The sequence below is a fragment of the Erpetoichthys calabaricus genome, chromosome 15 (assembly GCF_900747795.2).
Source record: "Erpetoichthys calabaricus chromosome 15, fErpCal1.3, whole genome shotgun sequence".
NCBI lineage: Eukaryota > Metazoa > Chordata > Cladistia > Polypteriformes > Polypteridae > Erpetoichthys > Erpetoichthys calabaricus.
This window is the reverse complement of record NC_041408.2, coordinates 75,576,974-75,603,385: the sequence shown is the minus strand read 5'-3', so window position 1 is coordinate 75,603,385 and position 26,412 is coordinate 75,576,974. Positions and strand designations below refer to the sequence as shown.

Genomic DNA, 26,412 nt, shown 5'->3' with positions numbered 1-26,412 from the left:
TTATGCGTTATGATCAATTTTCCATACACCTCTTCCATCTATTTTCTGTGCAGTGTTTATCTTATTGAGGGACATTGGCAGTCAGGATATATCCCAGTGTAGAAACCATTCATTAAAATGGTGCATTAAGATTGGAGACAAAATTGCATCTGGTTAGATTATAAGTCGGTCACCTTTCTATCACAGATGACATTTTAAAGACGATTTGACAAATAAAATTGATTACAAAGTTTTTTATTCCATCGTGAATGGTACATTTTTAAAGAAATTTAACAGAAAATGAAATAGGACGTCCAAAAAACTACAACCAGTAAGTGTACGATAAACAAATCAGATTAATAGTGCATATAGGTCGCAAAAGCAGCAGCTTCGAAGTTAACATGTGCTGCCATCAAGTGACAGCGCCAAATAGTACAATTCCAGCTTGAATTTACAAAAGAAGTACGGTACAGTGTGTTCTTGTTTATTTAGTGAACATTTAAATGCTTGCCAGGTAGACTGATTATTCTCATATTTATACCAGACTTTAAAAATGTTTTCACATCGTGTGCCCAGTCGTTTACGGTTGAAACACGAATGCTTTTGATTGCAAGAAAATCATATAACCCACTCCTGAGTTAAACCAACTCAGTAAAATATATCTATGAAAGTCCAAACAGCACGCGTAATTAATTAAATTAAACTATTTAGCATAATTTTGACCGTGTTCGTTTCCTTCTCCTGTACCTTTAGCAAATCAATCCGCCACCAATGACGCATATACACGACACTAGAGGGACTGTATTGGGCGCTCCACGACGCATGATCGACGAACGTGCTCCGCCTTCCTAATTTGACTGACGGCGTACGGGACAATTTGACGTAAGGAACGTTGAACAACCCGCCTCATTCCGTCAAGATCTCTCCAATAGTGTTTTGATAAAGGCGGTGCTTGCCCAATGACGTTAGAAGGAGCCGGCGAGATTGGTGGAAGGATATGTTATGTGGTCGTGGGGTTCGCCAGCGCCATTTTATAAACGTTTTGCGGGCGCCATGTTTGTATGAAGGAATAGAATTCACCGAATATAATTAAGTTTCTTTTTGTTACTCTACCCTCCTTCTCCAAAATTCCTCCAAGAAAACTGTCAGCCGGCGGGACACAAACAAAGCGGGGGTGGTCAAACTGTTTTCCAGTTTTAAAACAACAACCTCAGTGATTGTTAGACTGGAAAGTGTTTACTATCTTTCACTAAAGTAACCGTGAGTTTTTTCAAAACTAATACTGTACTCCTTCATCATCTCTCACAGTCCAACGCCTCCTTTTATTTTATTTTTTCCTTTTTTTCTATTGAGTGACTGAATTCAACTCACTCTTGTTTTCGGGAACAGTGCAATTTCGTTTACCAACCATCATGGCTTTTGCAAGCCTTTTCTCCAGCCCCCCAACCCCCGTTCTTGACAAAACCATGACAGACTCTGAACTTGCAGGGGACGAAAGGTCGAGTAAATATTCTTCTCTATCTAAAACATTGCTGTAAGAAGTGTAATTTCGTGTTATACATTAAATGCTTGTTTTTGTTTTTTTTTTTAAGTCCGTTTCTATTAATGTAATTTTTTAGGCCTTACTGTTCTTGTAGATCAGATTTTGCATGCATTTCATTTATTTAAAAAAACAAAATAGTTTATTGTAGTGTAACTTGTCATGGTCTGTTTGTGTGTCATTTCACTTCTGATTACGCGAATACTGGATTTTGGAGGTGCCCCTTTCTTACTTCAGTTAAAACAGCTCCCCAAAATTAAATGGTAACCGTATTGTTTCTTGGATGTATTGGCCTTCTTGTTGCCAGAATTTGTGGTGTAGATGACGTACTGACGTCTGTTCGCCGCCCTCAATATTCATGCGCACAAACGTCTCCTTTCCTGTCCCAGAGTTGAATGTCAGACACCCTCCTGACTAATAGACAGGACGCGTGGTCACGTCTGGTCTAGCCTTGGATCAAGAGTCCAATTTCCAGCAGCCCTTGTTCTAAAAGTATTTTTTTCCGTTTTATTTTCTTATCAGTTAACCAGGGAGACAACAGTAGTAAAGATTTAACGACAACCTGGAAAGAATTAAGAAATGGGTATCTCAAAATTTTACCGGATTTGTAACTGTGTTATTTTTTATTTCCTATATGACAAAGTAATGGTAGTTTTTACCAGTGTTTACAAAATTTGTATATATAGTATGGACGTTTTTTCAAAACTAGTCAAGTTTTAAAACTTGAGTTTTGCTTATTTCTGATGATTTTAGTTCAACCCTTTTATATACCTGTCTTTTTTCATTCCCAAATAAAATATTTCAAGTAGACATTTTATTTTTCCAAACTTTTAGCTCCAGTTCAAAAGGTTTGTTTCATTTACAAAAAGACAATATTATTGAAGTGTTTGTACCCTTTCACACACTGCTTTCAATTTCAAAAATGTATTAAAAAACATGTAATTATCAATATGTTAAAAATCCAAACCCCCTGTCAAGATCTGAGGTTTCATCATTTTTTGTTTCAGGCAGTAATATTAATTATTGAAATGTGTAAAAACGTTAAAATTCTAAGAGGGTGAATAAAGCTTCCACATACAGACGCAAGTGTAATACGTTAGGTGTCTACGAGCCTAATGAAAGAGAAACTCCTTATTACTCTTTAAAATTCTTTTGACATCTTTGTCCTGGAATGCAATGTTAACACAAATAAAGTTTAAATAAAATTCTACAGTAACATTGGGAGTAAGATGCATATTGCAGCATTATACATTGAACAAATCATCTACATCAGTTAAATGCTGTAAGTAGTATATTTTGACAGAACAGGCAGCATACCTTAAAAGTCAAATTCGGTCAAGATTAAGGATACAAAACACAGCAGAAAACTTTAAACCAGTTCACTCTTTGTTTTTTCTGTGATGTATTAATTTGCTTCCTCGTTGACTACAAAATTGGGATTTTTCAGACTCGCATTTGTGAAGTTTTGGATATGTTAAAAGTGTTAGAAATCAGGTACTTCATCCAGTTGACATGTAACAATGTAAAATACAAATTCTTAAGTTGACACAATCACATTCACTTATATAAACAATCACACATATGTTGTCCTCCCTGAAACCTCTAATTATCTTCACTTATTATAAGACATACAGATATTTGTGTCTTTTTTTTTAAATGAAGATTCTTTTTATTTTAAGTGACTTGGCCATAGTCACACGGATAGTCTGTGACAAAGATTGATCAAACAAATGTGTCCTTTGTAGAGGATATATGAAGAAAACCTTTGAGAAGCTAAAAATGTAGCCGTGAGAAAGTTTATAAAAAGGACAGAAGTTATTCATTAAAGTTATTAATTACATCCTATGTTAATCATCAGTTTCTTTAAGAAAGTGTAATTTGACTGTGTTGCAACGCAAAAGTGCAGTGGAAGAGTTTTGACCTGTTCTAGTTAGCCATTACCCATTATTAGCAATGCAATAGATTGTTGTTCCCCTTGTGGTATTCAATTCAATTCAATTTTATTTGTCATTCAGCAGAACATCCAAGATGTGCTGCAGAACGAAAATACGATGCACAAGACATTAATAAAAACACAGTTAAAATCAGCCTACAATAAAATACTAGAATGCTTCATTGTTGCAGCATATGTGATATTATAGTTTAAGTGGTACACTGTAGCATTTAAATTTAGTTTGTGCAAGAGGACAAAGTTCCTGCATTAATTTTGTTTTATTGTAGAAAGATTTTTGATATGTTAAATAAGGTCTGTGACAGGTTATTTTCCTTCAGAAAAACATTTAACAGCATCATCGTAATACAGTATTCCAGGGTTCCTGCAAGTTGTATTTGCTTACTAGCTCAATTTATCACCGTTGCACTTTATGTTAATCACAGTTGTTTACATCAATTATAGTAGTAAAACTCTGGTTGAAGAAAAAAAAAAAGTGAGAAGACTATCAAGAACCTGAATTTCGTAAATTTGGCAAGAGTTAACCTTAATTCTTGACAAACACTTGAATCTGTGTTTAATCACTAGGTGATATATAAATAAATAAATATCAGTTTTATTTTGACATATTCTGTTTAAAAAAAGTTGTAATTGTATTTGGTGTTAGCAAATAGAACTTCACACACTTTTTTATAATGTCACATTTTTAAGGCTCATTTCTATGTGGAGAAATATACGGTATATACCTTTTTTCTTTTTAACAAAGTGGAAAACAAGTACGCACTGGGAGTCTATGGGAAAATCCATTTATATTGTAATTTTGAGACAAACGATTTGCTATAGCACGTATGTCCATAGTATGTCTGAGGAAACATTTGCATCTAGATTTTTTAAACACTTTACAATTCTTTTACAATTTACATTTTAAATTATTATTGTAGGACTGCTTTAACCGAAATGTTCTAATTTAGCGTTGCTGTATTATTTCTAATAATATAGTGCGAAAAAGACAAATAAAATAGCTGGTATTCTCAACTCTAAAATACTAAAAACAATAATTGACAATCTTAATGTCACCATTGGTTTAGTTTTACTTTTCTGGATGTAATTGAAAGCAGTATGTAATTGCTGTGCATTTATGCGCTTTGTTATTCCTTTCAAGATTTACTTTGCAGATTATTAGGTAATCCTTTTTACATTATTAGTATCCATGTTTTGAATGAAGGAACCAGGATTAGTTAGTTACCTTTCGAAAATTATAATTCTCTTCAATAACAACCAACAATTGTGTATTGTGTTCAGTGTCTAGCAACTTCTACTATTGTATGTTAAAAAGGGAAAAAATTGGGGTCTTTTAATGAAAAGCAGCGTTATCAGGTATATTGAACATAAGCGTTAAAAATGTCAGAATAATTACAAAAGAAATTTTTCCTAAATTGATTCCTCCTTCTGTCAGAAAAAAATATTCCTAAGCAATTATATATATTTTTTAATCCAGCAATGATTTGACTTGTGAGTAAATACCCTTTCACTCAGAATGTGTCCACAGTGTTTAAAGTTTTCATTTTAGGAGACAGCCATTATAATTAATTTGTGTTTTGCATATGTGTATCTTTGTTGAGAGATCACATTGTATGCCTTGAAATGGGCAGATGATTAGAGCATTTCATATGGATTTCGAGATTTTAAAACAATAGTTTTGTTGCCTTTTTCAAGGCAGACTGGAATGAGCAGACCTGATTTTTTGCAGTTGAGGCAGTAGAAGTACAGTATGCAGTAAGCTGGCAATAACAGAGCATGAGTTCAGCAGCCATTAATAAACATTTGAATTCCCTTCTATGACTTTAACGGCACTTGTTCAGTTGAACTTATAAGTTTGCATTGATAGAGGATTAGTAAGTAGTGAGAGCATGTTTTTCAAGCCTTAATTGGTGGCTAGTGAAAGAGTCATTGGTGGGAGGCTAATGTGCCCTCTTAAATTAATGGATATACTATACATTGGCATTTTGCTGCTAATGTTAAAAAGAAATTAATATAATGCTATGATAATTCAGTCATTGTAGTGTAGTGGTTAAGGTTTTGGACTTCAAACCCTGAGTATGTGCAAGTCAGTTCACCTGCCTGGGCTCCAATTGAAATAAACAAAAAGAAATGTAACCAATACTTGATAAAAATTTAATAACAAAAACGTACAGTGCCACATGGTGAAGCCACTATAGCTTGAGCTAATAACATTGTCTATCAATAATGTTAAAATTGTCTGAATAAAGCATTTTTGTGCACAACTAGCAATGTCACAAGTAATGTTCACTGCCTTCTTGATGTCTTATAACAAAGATTACATTTTACCACATCTAGTCTGAAATGTCAGTGTAAACGGTGACTAAATGAGCAAGACATTCTGGATATTACCGTTTTATCTTTGTGATTGTGTTGTGTCCTTTTGTTATATTTTTGACTTAGTTACCTGTTACTGCATAAGGTTTGCTTTTTGTAAGTGTTTTACACAGAAATTTAGAAAATTCTTTCCTTAACAGAGAGGATGGAGAACTTGAAGATGGAGAGATTGATGATGAAGGTATTGGCATTGAAGATGAAGGAAAAGAATCCAAAGAAGAAACTAAAGAAGAAAAAACTCGCAGGCATTCAAAAAAAAAGCATCGTAAGGAACGAGAGAAAAAAAAAGCTAAAAAAAGGAGGAAGGATAGACATAAAGTGAGTAATTATTTTATGATGATATTCAGTTACTTGCTATTCCAGCTGCCATGGCTGCGTGCTTTCTGTGTAGTTTTTTCTTCTGACGTTTTTGTGTTTAACTTTGCAACAACAACCATTTTATAAATGGTTTATTTATCATTGGTTCTTTTTTCTCCCAGTTAGGCTGTTCTCTGAGTTTCACATTTCACATATCAATAGAAGGTTAAGTGGAAGATAGTGTTTTTTAAAATTTAAACTTCAACATTGTTTTCTCATTTTTTTCCAAATATTGCATTTAAAGTTATTTTATGATGAGCAGATGCTGGTGCACGTTATCAGATTTAGCTGCTCCACTGTTGACTACCTTGGTATTAACAGCTCATTGTTATTTGTGAGATGGTTACATCAAAATGGAAGAAAATAATCTTAAAAAGTAAGTGAAATGAAATAAAGGGGAAAAAAATTTGGATTTGAGCTTCTGTAGGCTTTGCGCCCTAGGAACTAAGTTACCCGAACTATAACATTTTCTTAATTATTTACCGCTCTGATGCTCTTCTTTTTGATCATAAAATAGGTCATTATGATAGCAATTGACAAGAAAATTCATAATTAATTGCAGAATTACTTATTTGAGGGTTCTTCTAAAGTGCCTCTTTTTCTTGGCACGATTTTGCTGAAAAACTAATCAGCACATCGTAATTTCATAAGAGACTTTAGTTTCAAGTCTGATATTTTTCCATCCAGCCGTTTTAGCTCTAGGCCATCCTCAAGGAACGGTGACATACACGGACACACATACTCATTATCAAGGTATCAATGTTCTCGGTATCTGGAGACCCTAAAATGTTGAAAACTGGAGGTTGACATTTTGCTCCTCCCCCATGGACATTAGGTTATGGGGGGGGGGGGGGCACAATGCATAAATACAAGAATGTAAAAACTGATGGTATTCCTGGCACCATAACCAATGCCTGAACAAGCATCATTCTGAGTTTCATACAATGTTAAAACTTGCACTATCAGTAATTTCTGAAATTACTGTACAGACGTATAGCATCTTATTAAATGGCATGTTGTATTAGGAATTACTTCAAACTGAATTTTAATTCTACTGTATTAGAATCACTGGCAGGCATAATGAAGTAAATCAATCTTGATACTGATTGCCTATTTGTTGACCGTGTATTCTGTTTTCCAGTGACCACTGTACAAAACAGCTACCACTGAATCAAAGTCTTTTTTATTGTCTTCTGTTCATGTTGTCTTTGGCCTCTTTGAACACCCGGAGGATGTTTTGCAGTGTGAAGAATACTAAAGCTAATACTTGTTTGTTTTAGGAACCAGTGTCAACAGTGTACACTTCATATAATGTTGTATGATTTAATAATTGATTGATACTTGCCAAATAGTTGTAGGTACATAATTGATAATTTATTAAGAAATGCCTTTTTCTCTTCATGAAAGTTGCTATTTCACAATATTAATCTGTCATAGTAAATTAACATCAGAGACAACATTTATGTATATCATGGATGCATTGTTTTGTATCTTAGGTTTAGCCGAACTTGCTGGGCTGCAATGAATTGAAATTTTTGTACAGTACTATTCAGTGAAACATAGTGTTTTGGTATGTAGATGCTTTTTCATTGCTGAGGGGAAATTGCAGTGTTCTAGAATCCCACAAACAAATAATTCACTAAATAAACTTAATGAAACATCCATCCATTATCCAACCCATTATATCCTAACGACAGGGTCACGGGGAACTTAATGAAACAGTAAAATAAAAATAAGTAAAATAGTCAATTAATAAATGCACCATTTCTGATATTAAAGTGACACAAAAACATAGTTTAGAGTTTGTGTTTTTGCTAAATCCTTTCATAGATCTTGTATTTTTTTCCAACGTGTGACCCAACCTTATGGATATTTAGTCAAAATCTGGCTGTGATATGACATTTAACTTTCACATGCCCTGAGACAGAAAGACTAATCAATGATTAAATACATTCTAATTAAAAAAAGATAATTTTTGACTTTAGAAACACAAAAAAGCAGTTTAAAAATGTAATGCTTTCAAAGGGGAGAAAAGAAAATTAAACAAGAAGACCTGCTAATTTGCTTTATCAATGTAATGCATGATTTTTTTGTATTATGTAGATAAAATTATTTCCAAGGGGTTTACCAAGCAGCTGTTTATCTGATTGTTAAAAGTGACATGAATTAAAAGTGACACCACAGAATGTAATATCTTTGTTGATGATAGCTGACTACACCAACATAATGTAATTTTACACATATTTTATGCTAAATAAACCTGGAAATGTCATTTTCAGCATGACAGTATAGTGGTTAGTTCTTCAACTGTATGTATCTAGTATTTTGAGTTTAGATCCGTGCCCAGTTGTAGATCATGTAGGGTTTTAACCTTTCCTCCTTATGCACACAGATTATTCTCTGGGTACTCTGGTCTTCCTACTTCTTTAAAGTCATGTATTAGGTCAGTTGATAACTCTTAAGTTGGCCCTGTTTAAGAATGTGCAGGCACCCTCTCCGGAGATGTGGCTTTCCTTGCACCTAGTGATACTAGGATAGGCTCTGGAACCCACTACCGTGAATTGGGTTAAGCAAGTTCAAGAATGTTATGTTTCAAAGTTTCTTTCCAGAGTCACTTCAATGTTTTCTAATCAAGAGGTTTAGATATGGCTGTTACAAATTCTGTTAAGGGTTACCATACACTACGATAATGTGTTTATATTTGTTTTATTTTATGCTGCAAACCCTGTTCAATTTCTGGTACAACTGTACAAAATAAACCAATTGTCCCAAAAACTGCAAACATAGTGCTAAATCTTTATAAAATTATTTAATGTGCTATTAAAATAACATTTTTTCTTCTTCTTTTTTTTTTTTTAGCATCACTCTCCTTCAAGTGATGACAATTCTGACTACAGCTTTGAGTCTGACTTTGAAACTTCAGAACATACACATAAAAAACCATCATTTAGAGATTTTAACACTGCATTCCCTCAAGTAAATTATGTTTCCTTACACTTTCAATGCAATGTGTAGAATATATTTAAGGCATGTTGATGGCTTATAGTATTTAACAATTAAAAAAAATATATTATGTGTTGATTTGATGTTGATTACTTTTATATACAACTTTGTGCCTGATTAAACTTTTATTATGTTTACGAAGTGCTATCAAGTTTCAATGAATTGTTTAAATTGAAATTCATTGCAAATGTTATACTGACAAGTTAATGCTACCTGAATTTAAATAACTGATCCAAGTATGTTAGGCATCATAGGATAGTTTGCCTATTTATTTTGTACAAAATACTTTATTTGCAGATATTAACTCATTCATTAATTTTTGTTTTTAATTTGATTACTTTAAACTAATTTTATGCATGCTTTTGAGAGTTAAATGTATCTTTTAATTAAGTAATAGCTAGTGGTGCTTGATTGGCCACTGATCTAAATCAGCTCAGTTTTAATTTTTTTTCATCTTCTGCTTTTCTGAGCTTTTAAAGTTTTAGTGCTCCTTTATACAAAGTATTATGGAACCTAAGGAAACGCACATTGCTAAAATGCTGCTTGTAAACCAGGCAGACAACACCATGTACTGTTTACCAACCACCATTAAAAAGCCAAAGAAGTAAAATAGTTTAGAAGAGAGAAGACCAAAATATTGGATTTTGTTGAAGTATTAAATCGAGAATAAAAGAGTCTGAGTAGTGTCTTGTCCTTGAAGAGGAACAACAGACATTTATATTGTCAAGCTGGACTGGGAGTGGAAGAAAAGGGGCCTCATTGATAGAGAATGTCTTATGCAGTAATGAAAAGAGAATGTGCTATAATTAGTTCAGACATCTTAATGTTGTTCTTTACACCCCTTGTGTATTTGAGTATTGCAGCTCACATTTTGAATAATAAAAAATTATAATTTGGTTGATTTTTTATTTTGTGATCATTAGTTTGTTTGATTTCTTTATGGCACTATTTAGCTGACATTTTAAGATTACTGATTCTCTCCATTGCTCACTCACGTAAGGTGTACTAGTGGTCGTACCTCCTTGATTAGCAGCCCTCTAACGTTTTGGTTTTTTATGGCCTCTTCTATTTGACTCTGTTGATCTTTTCTCTTCCTAATGGCCACATATTCAGCCTAATAGATTTTAACAGTGGAGAGGCCATGATGCATCAAATGCTATCCTGTAAATGCTTCATCATCTCTGCCTCACTCATTTATGTACACACACTTACTTTGCACGGCTTCTCAGGTTACATCTCTCTCCCAGGTCTGTGTGGCCACACCAAAATTTTCACATCAAAAACACCACTGCTGGCCAGTTATTATAGCAAGCATTTAATTTTCTTTTATGCCAGTTGTACTGTGTGTAAATTTCATGTACGTATTCTATTAGTTTCAAAACATATGTATTTTAGTCTGTTTTTATTTTAGCTTTTTTATGGTTATTAAACAATAATCCTGTATAGCTTCTTTTTTTTAGTAAAAGTAAAGAGGTTTTATTTATGGTATGTAGTTTAATTTTAAACGCAAGGATTACACTTTAATATAGAGCATAAGGCTTCTTCTACATGGCTGGTTATGCTGAAGTTTAGTGTAAAAAATGTATTCATCTTTAAAAGAAAAAAAATCGTAATATGAAATTTATGATTGGAATCTGATTTAAAAACTCTTGGTGGCCTTCATGATAATAATGATGATGATTATTAGTTAATTATAAAGCTTGTACATTGAACATTCTTAGTGAACCTGCAACAAATTAATAATAATAATAGAGCCATACAAAATAATCTCTATATATGAAACTGATTTGAGTTAAATGTCTGAATGAACAGTAGCCATAAAAAGTTCTGTTATCTTTATTTTAACTGGATGGCAGGCAGTGGCTATGGCTATGCAAACAATTTTCTGTTAAATGTACATGTGCACATACCATATATGTAAATTAAATACAGTAGTGACATGTATTGATTTTCTAGTCAAAAAAGTATTTGTAAAAGTATTTGTTTGCCTAATTGTATTCAGGATCCTTTGGTTGTAAAGTCTATCATGTCACAAACCAGGGACTTATCCTAGGTGTATCTATAATATATGTGTCAACAATCTGCATTAGAAGCTTGCATCTGATCTGAGAGAATTCAGTTAATAATTTATGTAGGCTATACTATCCTGCTGTAATTTCCTAATCTATCAATTCTCTGTTTTGCTGCAATAAGAAATAGCAAAAGTGCACTTCAGGTGCATTAGTGAACATTCAAAATTAATATCGGACCTTTTTTAAATTGGCAGCATTTGATCAGGGTCCAGCATAGTATAAGTACATCTCCACCATCATTCCACATGATCTATCCATAGTAGCTAAATGGTCATGTAACAGTAAGAGTTGGTTCTGTAATAAATTTTAATTTCTGCATACCATTGCTGTATCTCTAAGCAAATATTTTACAGTGGTTTTGGTATAAGCATATATTTTATTTCTAAACAGTATTTCTTCCTTCTATCACACTTAAATGTAGTGTTGACACCTTTCATTTATTGAAAATAGCAAGTTTTTTTTTTATTTCTTGGAAAAAGAAACCTGTAAGCTCAAAAAGCCCTACTTAGTTTTCACAAATTAATGAAAACATGTTTTTCTCAAGAGGATTTGCACTGATAATCTTTTTTTCCCCTTAGCATTGTCAATCCAGTGGAGGATACCCTAAGATCAAGAAGCTCACTATAAGTAAAAATAACGACTTTGATAAATTCAGTGACTACAGTGAAGAAAAATATGATTATGAAGAGGAGAATGATTTTGCGGATGAACTCAACCAATATAGACAAGCGAAAGAAGCTTCAGCCCCAAACCCTCCAAAAGGACCACCAAAGGGGCAGATGAGGAAACAAAACATGAAAGGAGTACAGAAAGGTAGTTCTCTTTACATGTTATTTAGAAACATAAAGAGCATTTCATTTTACATTTAACTTGTTTTAAAATTATTTTTAATGAATACTAAAGTCATATTTATATGTAAAATGTACAAAAAAGTTGTAGCAGCTTTTTATAGCCTTAATGCATGCACATACATGATGTCTGGACTTGAACTAGTACATCGTTAATTAACCAATAGATGTTAAAATTATGAGTGTGGTTGATTTTCATGATACATATTAAGGAGTTAAAACTCTTGGAAAGACTGCAGTGTCTATTTTTAATTTAGTCAAGCTTTTAATTACATACTAGGCTTATTTTGTTTCATCTTCCACATTTATATGTGGCTTAAAGCCTAATACATACCTTGTGTTTTATATTAATTTTGATCAAGTAAAACTGCATTATGTCAATTGAGTGTGCTGTGGTAATTTTGGTATGCTCTCATGTTAAAATCTGCAGATGATAGCCCTAATTGGATAAGGAGTTCAGTTAAATCTCTTCCACAGTTTCCTAATTAATGGTGTACCAGAAATGGAAATCAGTATATACTGTAACATTCCTATCACCCGCAAGTATGTTACCCTTATTGTATTCATATTTAAATTGTAATTTAAATATTCTATATAATTTTCCATAATTGTTTTTTAGGAGCTGGACAGAAAAGTAAAGGACGGGGAGTAGGACGTGGGCGTGGAGTCCTGAAAAGTAAGAAGCAGAAAGGCAAAAACTGGGGCAGGGGGAGAGGAAGGGGCACTGACCAAGGTGGTGAATGCTCAGTTGAGGTGAGTAATATCCAGTATTTGAGCACAGTAAGATACAACAAAGTACATTCAAGCATGCACTCTGACAGCGTGTATTTTTATTTTTGGAGGCGTGAGATAAGATTGGTTGAGCCAGCAATCCAGTACTTGGAGCCAGTAATACATAGTCCAATGTATTATAAAAAGCAATGCATGGTAAGAGTCAGTTGTACATTTCTCTGTTGAAGTACAGGGGAAACAGAATTACATAATGCCTCCCCGTATAGGACAGATAAGACTACTCTCACCTCTGCAATATTTTCCTAGTCTTTTTGGGAAATTTCTATATATCCTTAAGCCATATGAGACATATAATGTGTTAGTCTATCTTGGGTGTCTCCTCCTGAGTTTTCCCAGAGAACCATGCATGATATGCTATACCTGGGAAGCACCCTATGATCATCCTCACCAAATACTAAACCCACTATCCATCAAATCAAGTGGTCTTCTCCAAAGTCCTTCCATATTGTTGACCTCTTTACCTTTTTACGGTGAGCAACCCCAGTTTTGGTCATTTTTACTTGGAGTTTCACTATCTAGAAAGCATGAGTTATAGGTGAGTCTGAGGGTGCTAACTGTCCGGGAGATTAAAAACTTAATCTGAGGACTAAGGCTTCCACTTCAGCAGCACAATCTCGTAGAACATCTACAAAACTTTGTCTCCTACAGCCTTCAGTTTGTCATTCTCATAGTAACTCACTTCCAAACAAAATATACTTCATATATTTTGCTTTTTTTTAAACATAAGCAAAAAAAATGTTTATGATCATAAGTATTAAATTAGAAGTGATGAGTATTAAATTAGAAGTGATGACTATCAGCATTCTTATACAGTCAATCTGTTCCTGTGACTTAGTGAACTACAGTTATAAATTATAAAATTACTACCCATGTCATCTGTCTGAGACAAATTATAGAATAATTTCAAAATGTTTGCTATCTCTTGCCTTACACACACTTTCAGCTCCTTTCCCATGTTTTTGTGTGTCTGAACCTCTTTTCACTGGCACACCCTCTTTAAAGTATGTTCCCGTAAAACCTGCTTCTCAGACTCTTATCATTATTTAAAGGTGCCTTTCTCTCCTCCTCTCTGGTTTTATACTTTACATCTTTGAAGACGGCTCTCTCAGCGTGCACCTTTACTCCTCCTTGTGTCTCACACTCGCACTTCATCTTTCATTGTGTCACCAAAGCCAAAATGACTAATCAGATTGCTCTGAGGAACTAGACACACATACCTTAGTGTTTTTTTATATAGTAAATGTTCCCAGTTAAATTCAAGATTGTGGCCTTAATTTAATTTAAAAAAATGTAGGAAACAGTTAAATTAATCATAACAAACAGCATATCATAAATGTATAATTATATACACTTACATTAATCTTAAAAGGCTGAACACTATATTTATAGATGTAATAGTTCATAGTCTGTGTAATTAGCAATTACTATATACTAGCCAACCGGTGGCGTAGCATACGCAGCATAATTATTTATTGATGGGTGAACACTTCCTGAAAGACAGTTGTCCAAATGGGGTGGGTATGAGGATACGACTGTGAGTGAATGAAAAGATGGAACTCTGGAGAGAGCAACATACAATTGTCCGTGACTGAAAACTGGTTTTGGCAGATACAGGCATATCTTTTTGAAAGTTTGTCCCTGTGCCTTATTAATTGTCATTGCATAGGCCAATCTAACAGGAAATTGTCAGCGTGTAAACGTAAAAGGTAAATTTGAATCTGATGGGGTCAGGGATATCCGGGGAATAAGGACAGTTTGTGAGGCAGCAGCTGCGATTGTTTTACACTCACATGTACTAACATTGCGGTGAATGCTGGTAACAGTCAGTCTAGTGCCTTTACAGAGACTTCTTGCTGGCATGAGGTTTCTGAGAAACATGACGACTGAACGAATTTTAAGTTTTGAGTTTATGCGGAGGCATGCCAGTGGGAGTAAGACTGCTAAGAAATTCTTCGGGGAATGAAAATTGATGTGCGGGATCGTCTGTGACGATGGAGTCAACGCTGGTGAAAGTCACTTCATCGGTAGGGATCAGTTTCAGTACCTGTTTATTAAGGTGTAGCGAGTCTTCGTTGGTGACACTTAATATAGCTCGCGTACTGAGTTGTTCTGGAGTCACAGTTGAGAAGTCGATGTTGCCACATAGTTGTTGAGCGGGATTAGAAATAAAAGGAAAACAATGTGAAGGTAATGTTGCAGGTGTTCCGTTTTTCCCGTCTTGCAAAATCTTGTTAGTGAGGAAGAGCTGTCATATTTGTCATCAGTGTAAGTACATGCATGTGACACCTCAAAGGTTGCTTGTTAATGCAACCGGCGACAGTAAGTGCTAGAGTTGGCAGGCGGGGCTCTGCTGTGCGTACCCCATGACGCGGGAGGAGGGTTAGAGTTGGCGGGCGGGACTCTGTCTTGCGTGCATGCGTATCCCATGGTCGGACGACTTGGTGGATTATATATAGAAAAGTAGCCGGAACCGAAAAGAACAATGAAAAGTCAACGTGGCTCAGAGGTGCATGTGGACTGTAGCCAGAGACGAAAGCGACTGAGGCGGTGTTTGATGAGGTGCTGCGTGCCTCGAGAGTGAGGGTGGACTTGGGAGGAGGGTTAGAATTGGTGGGCAGGGCTCTGTCGTGCGTATCCCATGGTCTTAGAGTTGGTGGGCGGGGCTCTGTGAGTTGGCAGGCGTGGCTCTGTCTTGCGTGCGTCTTGCTTGCCATGGACTTAGTGAATTAGATAGATAGATATGTCACTGTATTAGGATGTTTTTTTTCATTGAACAGTCTATTCCAAGATTTGTTTTTTCTATGGTTGATGAGGTGTTGGCCAGTTCATAGATGGTACCTGCTTCTAAGAATCAGTGTACATTGTCAGCAGTGATGTTCACGTATCCTTAGCTTAGAATAATTTCTTCCTCTTATTGGGTAATCCAGTGTAAGATATGCTTCATCATTAAACTCGTACTAAAAGCTAGAGTTTTGGATGGATGTGAAAAGTTGATTGTAGACCCAACTGTATGCATTAAAAAATATAAATATATAAATCACATCCTAATCGCTACACTAGATTTTCATGTCTACTTTTACCAGATTGGTTCATGTTGCATCATACCTGTTTTGGTAAATGCACACAATTGTATGCATCTTCATTTCCCAGTTTCATTCCATCGTTACTGTTCCATCATGTTCCAATTTTGGGTTGAGTGGGCTGCAGCTTATCTTGATACCATCAAGCTGCAAGCAAGAATCAACTCTGACGTACGTTTCATTCCATCCTAGTGCAATGTCACATGCAAAGGGTTAGTTTATGCTGTTTTAAACCATTTTCAACAACCAGGTAGTGGAATTTTAATCTAGGTGTCTCTTTTTTTAAAAAGCTTCTCTGCATGTTAAAATACTAGTTTTATGTCTTATGATGATATTCCTGCTACTTTTTAAGACCTTGTGAGTTTGTTCCCTTCAGAACTAGAAGCATCCAAGTTAGGATCTGCCCTGCTTATTTGACATAGATGAAAGTAAATGTTCATGTCAAAAGAACATAGCTGCTTTGTGAATCTTAATTTTACAATGCGTTTTCCTCTGCTAACAGTTTTTAATGTACATTTATTATTTATTTGGGAGAATTAGTCCAAGTTCGTTATAAAACAGTTCAATGGGCCGGAGTAGTCAAGATATTTTTAAGAACAGTATTTAAAAATAGTCATTTGCACAACTCTAATGTGGAATATACATGAACCTTGGAGGTACACTGGCACTTCCTTTACCATAGCTGTATTTCTTTTCTAACTTTTTCCATAACTTTATGTGCAAGTTCTATGCAAGTCAGGCTACCACACACTTAATGACCATTTTTTGCCTTTGTTTAAAATATATATCATCTAAGGTCTTGAATCTTGACTCAATTCAGCTTGACCATATGGAATTCTGGGTAATGTTTTTAAACAAATTCCAAATAACACAATTGTTTTTAAAAGTAATGGTGTAGAATGAAAGATGAAAACAAAAATAAAATCACATTTTCTCTATAGAATTTCCCATTGGGATTAATAAAGTATCTATCTATCTATCTATCTATCTAAAAAAAGTCTTATTTAAACCTCAGATGTTTTGTTTGGCTGTCTCTTTGTTGTTGAAATGTGTGTTATCACCATGCCTAGATCAAAAGAGCTCTGTGAAGCCTTCAGAAAGAAGGTTATACTGTAAATGATGATGTCCGGGAGACAAGTGGAGATGATTTCAAACTACTCACAACTTTTGTGCAGGCCACCCCAGCAAGTTCAGCCTGACAGCAAAACACAAGATGATGAAAGAGGTTTATAAGAAGCCCAGACTTTCATCACATTATCTACAGGCTGCTCTTTCCACTACTGATGTCAAAGTGCATGAGTCTACCGTTAGAAAGAGGCTTCACAAATTAGATCTATGTGAGATGTGTGCCAGAAATAAACCTTTGCACTCCAAACCTATGCTTTCCATAAACATTAGGGCAAGGCCAATGTTTGCCCCTGAACACCTAGGCAAAGATCGGGAATTCTGGAACATCGTGCTCTGGACAGAAGACATAATATCAAGTTTTTTTGCCATAGTACCAGTAGTTATGTTGGGCTAAACCCAAAGATAGTATTTGACCAGAAGAACCAGATACCAACTGTTAAAGGATAGTGGTCGTGGAAATGTTTTGGTTTGGAGACTGCTTTGCTGCATCAGGATCTGGATAGCTCACCATTGTAGAATCCACTATTAGTTCTTCATTGTGCCAGAGGGTGTTTGAGGATAATGTGAGACCATCTGTCAGAAGATTGAAGCTTAACTAAAAGTGACCCTTGCACAGCAGTAAACCCATTAAGGAATGGCTGAAAATAAAGAAATGGAGGGTCGTGGAATGGCCCGAGTCAAAGCCTGGATCTGAATTCCATCAAGATGCTGTTGTGTGCACAGCCCTTTATAAATCATTCAAGATTTCCCTAAAACATTGCGCACCCAATAGAGTTTTGCTCAGAGGAATGGGAAAAACTTTCACCCAGTCGATGTTAGAAACTGTTAGAGAGTTATAGGTAAAATCTTCTTGAGATTATTTCTGTCAGAGGGGACAATACCACTATTACAACTAAATGTACATTTGCTTTTTTCATGGAAATAACTTATTCATGGAAATATGAACTGATATGCTATTGTAAGGACAAATTATTGTTGTTTTTTCCTATCATACTTAGACCACATTTTTCCAAAGATATTGCCTGAATGATAGTCAAATTCATATGTTAAAAAATGGGGTGCACTTATTTTTTCTCATTACTGTATTCATAAACTACTTGGCATAGTTTGTTTTTTTTCTCTTAATTTAAGGTGCTCTATACTGTTTCATTTGTCACATTGTCTTAATTTTACATGTAAGATATATTTTCTATTTAAACTTTGTTTCTGGCTTTTGTCAAAACAACGGGTTTTTCGTTTGCATATATTGACACTTTTCAGAAAATATACGTTCTATCCTAAGACTGAAAACTTAAGACAATGTTGAAGGTTTTAATGGTGGAGCTTTCCTAAAATTTGATTTAGTTGGTTCTGCTGGTCCATGGTTTATGTTTTATCTTAATTAAAATGTGAAATATGTATATGTGTGTGTGTATATATATATATATATATATATATATATATATATATATATATATATTATATATATATATATATATATAATATATATATATATATATATAGTGCTGGGCAGCGATTGTCTGTGATTAATTACGATTAAAAATTTTAATCACATTGTTATTTGCAAAATTCAATAATGAACTCGAAAGTAGTGTATTGCGTGTATTTGGTTTGCAGACACTTTAAACGAATAAGGTGCTTTTTAACAGCAGTGCTCCCTTTACATAGTAGCAGTTAAAGTATTTCTTGTAAATCTCAACTTAAACATTAATGTAATCAAATCAAATATAAACCAAAGCTATTTGTCACTGCCAGGGCATTAACATTTTATCTAGTTTGTTATAGAAAAGCAAGTTACCCTCAGAGTCCAGAGCCACGATCACAACATTATAACAGGCACCTTCTGAGCAACAGCAAGTTAACATTTCTAAATCTGTTTTTCTTTTTTATCTGAACAGATACCAGCAGAAACATTTTCTTTTATCAGGGAGCAGCATAAACAGTCTATGTTCAGTAGCAACTCTTTGAGGGCTAGTATTTTTTCCAAAAAACCCAGTTTCCTGAAAAGTGCACAAAGCAATGGTTTCACACATAAATCAATATAAAGTCTGTTGCTGCCTGTTGTGCCTGCTGTCGATGCCTGTTTGCAGTTTGCGGCGGCTCAAAAGCCAGCAGGAATGCACGGTGGGGCAGGCTGTCTTTGTGAGACAGGTGCGTGGGGTTGCAATTGCAGTGAGACGCAATATGGTTTATTGAAATAACTAAATGGTACCAATCAGCTTTATCATTTATATGCATTTTCAGTTTTGTTTATACCAGATTACTTCAATTGTATAGTAATAGAATATGGTAAATAAAATAGTACATTTATTTATGTTGAACCAATGAATCCAAGGAGCATGTGTTACCAGCAGTTGAGGTGCCCTTAACTGAAAATATTTTGTTTTTTTTACTTATTTTACACACTTTCTTTAAAAACTGATTCATTCTTATTTTAAGTTATTTTTGTTCGCTCATCACAGCTTTCTTGATAAAATAAAGCAAAAATACTATATGTATATTTTGAAGCAGTAATTTTGTGCATTATGCTTAAATTGCTTTCCCTCAAATAATCATTTGGCTTTTTTCGTCATATTTGTACCTGGAAAATATGGCATTTTATTAAGTATATTCTATTTTCACAGGATGGTAAAGGATCTGTTAATCCCCCAAAAAAGAGGATAGTCATGACGCAAGAATTCATTAACCAGCACACAGTGGAGCATGAAGGTCGATATATCTGCAAGTACTTTCTGGTGGGATGTTGTATTAAGGTATCAAAGCTTATTATGTTCAGACTTTTCATTATTTTATCATCATAGTAGCACTTTATGACTGTCTTGTCTAATTTTATTTTAATAGGGTGATCAGTGTAAATTTGAACATGAACAAGTTACACTCAAGAAGAAAAATGAGATCTGCAAGTACTATGTTCAGGGTTTTTGCAGTAAAGGTGAAAATTGCATTTACATGCACAATATCCTTTTTACATCTTGTTGAAATGTTGCATTTTTATAAAAACGAAAAAGTTAAATGTTCGTCTTGTGTTTTTTACCTTTATGTGAACTTTATTATTTGCAAGCTTTTTGTTTTAATGAAGTGTCCATGTTTTCAGTAGTAGAAACTTAACTATGTACATCATGTTTAAGTTGTTGAGGTTCCTGGGGGTTGTCTTTAGATCTAAGGCTAATTTTAGCTCTGTATTGGTTTAGTCTATTTTTTTTAAGATGGTTAAGATTCGATGTATCTTTGCCTTCAGATCAGCCTTAGGTTTAGTTTTACATTGGTTTAATCCTAATTGCTTCAAAGACACAACCAAAGAAAGGTTTTTGACTATTACTCCAACAAGTTTCTTCTTCTTGTTTAGACATTTACTTGTAATTGTTGTATCTTTTAAAAACAATATTTCTTAAAGGAGTACTTCACCCAAAACTTTTTAATGTAACTTACCCCATGTAGTTTGTGGTGGTGGTGGCTAAGAAAAATTTTTAATCTCATATTTTCCATCCATCCATTTTCCAACCCGCTGAATCCGAACACAGGGTCACGGGGGTCTGCTGGAGCCAATCCCAGCCAACACAGGGCACAAGGCAGGAAACAATCCTGGGCAGGGTGCCAACCCACCGCAGGACACACACAAACACACCCACACACCAAGCACACACTAGGGCCAATTTAGAATCGCCAATCCACCTAACCTGCATATCTTTGGACTGTGGGAGGAAACCGGAGCGCCCGGAGGAAACCCACGCAGACACGGGGAGAACATGCAAACTCCACGCAGGGAGGACCCGGGAAGCGAACCCAGGTCCCCAGATCTCCCAACTGCGAGGCAGCAGCGCTACCCACTGCGCCACCGTGCTGCCCCATATCTCATATTTTCTTTGAGAAATTAAATATTGAATATTCAAACTCAATGTCATCAATAGGGGATCAACAATGGACAGTGCCAAACAAAGTGGGGAAAAAGAAAAAAATTCTCACTTAATTCATGTTACATAATCCACATGTCCGATATCCATTTGTATTTTCAAAACTTGCAAAATGTGTTAATTTTTCACTAAAACATTAACGGTTACTTCCTGAAAGCTCTGCATTAAATGTCTACAACGAAGATAACAAAACAAAACAAAAGTTAACAGAGGGGAGAGACGGATCTTCAATTTTAAACTGCAGCATTGTGAGAATAATGTGTTCCCTGTTAACATTTAAAGTGATGCACTCAGTAAGTTAATACTGTAGCAAAAAATGTACACAATTTGCACATTTTTTAACCATAGAAATGGATGTTGGGCATGTGTATTATGCAACATGAATTACATGAGAATTTTTTTTTCTGTGGACTTTTTTCACTTTTGTTTGGCACTAGACCAACCTTAATCCCTTATCAACTTCACTGAGTTTGAATATTGTTAATTTTTCCACAAAGCATGAAATTAAAACATTTTTCTCAACCACTAAATACTACAGTGGGGGGTGGGTAACAATTTGTAAAAATCATTTTAGGGTGGAGTATTCCTTTAATATTTTTTTTTTCATATTGACACTCTGCATATATCGTAATGCATATATCTTACTTGTATTTCCTTAACATTTATATCTACATGAGTATCCTTGTAAATTCTTTCATACGGGCACAAAATGCTATCAAGGAGACAATTGCAAATTTTCCCATGAGCCTCTGACTGATGTCACTAGAGAGCTGTTAGAGAAGGTTAGTAAGCTATTTATTCTGACATTTACTAAGGTCATTTATTAAAATTTTTTAAAACGATAAGTTAATGGCAATTACTGATCTTTACAGTTGTCACAAAACTCACAAAGAGACATAGCAAGGTTTGGGGCAGCCACCCAAATAATATGGTATCCTGGCTGCAAATCGTTTTTAAGTTGATAGCACTGCTGTGCACAAAACTGAGTCCAATACAGAACTGAGGGAATAGGGAAAAGGTGGAGGCTTTTAAAGGGGAAGACAGGAAGTGAAGTCAAAGGGGTTGGGCTCATGTAGGTCTTCTGTCATTGGTGCGAGCCCGGACATGACATCACGGGGTCCGGAGCCGGCAAGGTCTCCTTCCATTGGCTCGGTCCCGGAAGTGACGTCAAGAGGACCAGGTGGAATCTCCCGTGAATGGTCTGCAGGCAAGGGAGAAAAAGAGTCAGTGCACTCTACCATATTCCGGTATGTCTCGGAACTGTCCTTACTTAAGCCCTTTAGCTGCCTCCCATGTGCACGTGTGTGACAGAGTCTTGTAAATGTTTTTACATTGTACTAATTTTAGTGTGTAGAAACATGAGCAGGTAAAATGAAAATGCAGTTTAAGATTGCAAATGATTAGTAAAGCTCTTTATAGCATATGCAAAAGCATTTTTTATCTGAATTTTGAAAAGTGTGACAGCAGAACAGCTCGAAATTTTGGTCTAAGCTAAGAACTTGAAAAAGGTTACAGCTGACAGCAAAAGCATGCCTGAAATTTTTATAACACTTTTGGTTCTGCATTTTAACTTCAGGTAGAGCTAAAATCTACACATCCTAAATAACATTTTCTAAATGACTATCCTGTCTTTTGCAAATTCAGGTATATTCAGTCATTACACTGTCATGATGTACAGATGAGTCCCTCACTCCCAAACATACCTGTCACAAGAAAATTGCTTTTGCATTGACAGGATTGTTTTTTGTTTGTCGTTAAGCAATAACCAGTCTCCATATCTATTTTCCCTTGAGGCCTTTGTTTAAAACATTACAGGTGATCCAAACAGTATCAAGATATATATTTTTTTTATAATTTTAGTAATTTTATTGTAATCATTCATACAAATTGATCAATTTTTACAAAAAATAGGATTGAAAAACAAGTCGACCCCCACCCCTGAGAGAGAGAGAGCATGGCCAAAGGGGTAAAACTTAAGGCTTGTAAACACAGATTTATTGAAATTACAGAAAGTAAAGCCAGAAACTGACAGATAATAGTATTTTCAATTACAGTATCATTTTTCATCACTTCATTATTTTTCTAAATCTTAGAGAAATATTGAATCACAAGTTTGTTGCTTTTGCTTTATTTCTTGGCTAGGTTTTAAATACTGATGATGTAAACGAAGATGAAAAGGAGTTGGAAGATCTTCGGAAACAGGGCATTGCCCCTCTTCCAAAACCTCCACCAGGAGTTGGTCTTCTACCAACACCAGGTTCTTTAAGTAATCCACAAGAAGGCAGTCCCTGTCATGGTGGTCTTAAAAAAATCCCTTCACTTTTTGAAATTGTTGTGAAACCCACTGGAGATCTGGTTCATAAAATTGGATTGAGGTATTTATCCAGTACATTTTCAAATATCTATATTACATAATGTTAATAAAATAAAAATGAGGATATAGCCTGAACAGATATAAAATTTGAGGAGATTCATTTTTTAATTACTTTTATATGATATGATGAACTAGATAGTAAAACAAATTTCCTAACATCTGCTTTTAAGTCTTGATGAGAAGTCAAACCTGTATTTCACGGTTGGCACCCACTGTTCTTTAATAATATGAAGTGATTATTCTTGGGTACACCAGCATATACAGTAGGTTGGCATTGTGTGCAGGTTAACTAAATTCTTCTGTTTAAATGGTAAGAATAAGGAATGACCTGCATCTTTGCATCACTTCTGCTGTCATTTCTTATGCTTTTGAGTGAATCAGATGAGGGATTCCAGCTATTTGTACATGATTAGAATACTACATGATTAGAATACAGTGGAACCTTGGTTCACGAATGTCTCTGAACACGTGCAAATCGAGTTACGACCAAAAAGTTTGCCAAACTTTTGCATCTGTTCACGACCACACACTCGGTATACGAACAAACCAGTTTCCCTTTCGGTTTGTGCGTGCCAATGATTTCCGCACGTGTTCAGTCTCTCCCTGTGCATTCCCTGTGTAGCGAACGAGAGAGAGGGAGCGCGCACGTGCATGTGAGAGAGAGCGAGCGAGAGAGAGAAGGCAGTTAAAGAATGCACTGGGCTTGTTTTTAAAGAGACTGATTCAAGCATTGTTTTACCTCGTTGTATTTAATGTAGACTTTTTTCTATTGGATTTTAACCTCCACTTCACTTCTGTTTACAGCGATCGGTTCGTAGCGTGCATTGTTGCAATGTTACTTTTCTTGGTTGTTTATTAAATTATGGATTTTTCAAATGTTCATTTTTTTCCCCTGTGCTTAAAACTCATTAAAAAAAAAAAAAGTGTTTTTAGTGAGCGGGTCGTAGCGCTATAGCACAAACTCGTGCAGTGTTAGTTTTCTCTGTTGTTCAAGGATTTCTCAGTGTTATTCAATGTTTTTACATTTAGTTTACTATTACGCTGTGCATTCTATGGTATTATTAACTATATTTGTGCTTAAAAATCTTAAAAAAAAAACAATTTACATACAGTTCGTATGGTCTGGAACGGATTAATTGTATTTACATACAGTCCTATGGGGGAAATTACTTCGGGTTATGACCAGAGTTTTGGAACGAATTACGGTCGTGACCAGAGGTTCCACTGTATATGTAATTGGTTCCATTTACCAGGGTTAGGTCTTGATTATTTGTTCTGGGGTGTGCACCATTTTAAAGCACCTTTCAAACATTACATAAAAGTAAGTAATTCTTTTTTTCTTTTAGTTGTCACCCAGTCAGAAAAATTTTGTTCCAATTGAACATCTGTATAGCAAGTATTTCTAAACAGTTTATTATCACATCAGTGATGGCTTAGTCTTGCTAATTTAAAGCTTTTCAAATTTTACACTGTAATTGGTTGAGAAACATGCATTTTAGTGCATCTAGGTGCTATTTATGTACATTATTTTTACACTGTTAAAAAAATAAATAAATAAACACAATGCTTCAACTACGTTGTCTTCATAAGCTGTAACACATATATATGTTTACAGTGCATCCGGAAAGTATTCACAGCGCATCACTTTTTCCACATTTTGTTATGTTACAGCCTTATTCCAAAATGGATTAAATTCATTTTTTTCCTCAGAATTCTACACACAACACCCCATAATGACAATGTGAAAAAAGTTTACTTGAGATTTTTGCAAATTTATTAAAAATAAGAAAATTGAGAAAGCACATGTACATAAGTATTCACAGCCTTTGCCATGAAGCTCAAAATTGAGCTCAGGTGCATCCTGTTTCCCCTGATCATCCTTGAGATGTTTCTGCAGCTTAATTGAAGTACACCTGTGGTAAATTCAGTTGATTGGATATGATTTGGAAAGGCACACACTTGCCTATATAAGGTCCCACAGTTGACAGTTCATGTCAGAGCACAAACCAAGCATGAAGTCAAAGGAATTATCTGTAGACCTCTGAGACAAATCTGGGGAAGGTTACAGAAAAATGTCTGCTGCTTTGAAGGTCATGAAGGCACCTGAAGGACTCTCAGACCATGAGAAAGAAAATTCTCTGGTCTGATGAGACAAAGATTGAACTCTTTGGTGTGAATGCCAGGCGCCACGTTTGGAGGAAACCAGGCACGGCTTATCACAAGGCCAATACCATCCCTACAGTGAAGCATGGTGGTGGCAGCATCATGCTGTGGGGATGTTTTTAAGCGGCAGGAACTGGGAGACTAGTCAGGATAAAGGGAAAGATGACTGCAGCAATGTACAGAGACATCCTGGATGAAAACCTGCTCCAGAGCGCTCTTGACTTCAGACTGGGGTGTCGGTTCATCTTTCAGCGGGACAACGACCCTAAGCACACAGCCAAGATATCAAAGGAGTGGCTTCAGGACAACTCTGTGAATGTCCTTGAGTGGCCCAGCCAGAGCCCAGACTTGAATCAAATTGAACATCTCTGGAGAGATCTTAAAATGGCTGTGCACCGACGCTTCCCATCCAACCTGATGGAGCTTGAGAGGTGCTGCAAAGAGGAATGGGCGAAACTGGCCAAGGATAGGTGTGCCAAGCATGTGGCATCATATTCAACAAGACTTGAGGCTGTAATTGCTGCCAAAGGTGCATCGACAAAGTATTGAGCAAAGGCTGTGAATACTTATGTACATGTGATTTCTCAGTTTTTTTATTTTTAATAAATTTGCAAAAACCTCAAACTATTTTCACATTGTCATTATGGGGTGTTGTGTGTAGGATTCTGAGGAAAAAAATGAATTTAATCCATTTTGGAATAATTCTGTAACATAACAAAATGTGGAAATAGTGATGCGCTGTGAATACTTTCCAGATGCACTGTATGTACAGTATTTTACCTTTTATATTTTTCTTACATGAAAAGTATGTATAATAATAATAGCTGGACCAATGTAA

At 35.2% G+C, this 26,412-nt stretch overlaps 1 protein-coding gene across 2 annotated transcripts in view; it reads left to right on the top strand.

Annotated features, from left to right (window-relative positions):
* The first annotated feature begins 985 nt into the window (after positions 1-985).
* The window catches only part of LOC114665593 (zinc finger CCCH domain-containing protein 6), a 41,401-nt gene continuing 15,974 nt past the window's right edge, over positions 986-26,412 (top strand). The window contains exons 1-9 of one of the 2 annotated variants that reach the window (XM_051919641.1): positions 986-1,477; positions 5,987-6,164; positions 9,063-9,179; positions 11,857-12,091; positions 12,746-12,879; positions 19,751-19,879; positions 19,968-20,084; positions 21,712-21,819; positions 23,180-23,412. In XM_051919641.1, the coding sequence (XP_051775601.1) occupies positions 1,392-1,477; positions 5,987-6,164; positions 9,063-9,179; positions 11,857-12,091; positions 12,746-12,879; positions 19,751-19,879; positions 19,968-20,084; positions 21,712-21,819; positions 23,180-23,412 (1,337 nt within the window). In that variant the 5' untranslated portion in view covers positions 986-1,391. Of the gene's footprint in view, positions 1,514-5,986; positions 6,165-9,062; positions 9,180-11,856; positions 12,092-12,745; positions 12,880-19,750; positions 19,880-19,967; positions 20,085-21,711; positions 21,820-23,179; positions 23,413-26,412 lie in introns of both variants that reach the window. The other variant, XM_051919640.1, reaches the window with a different exon arrangement.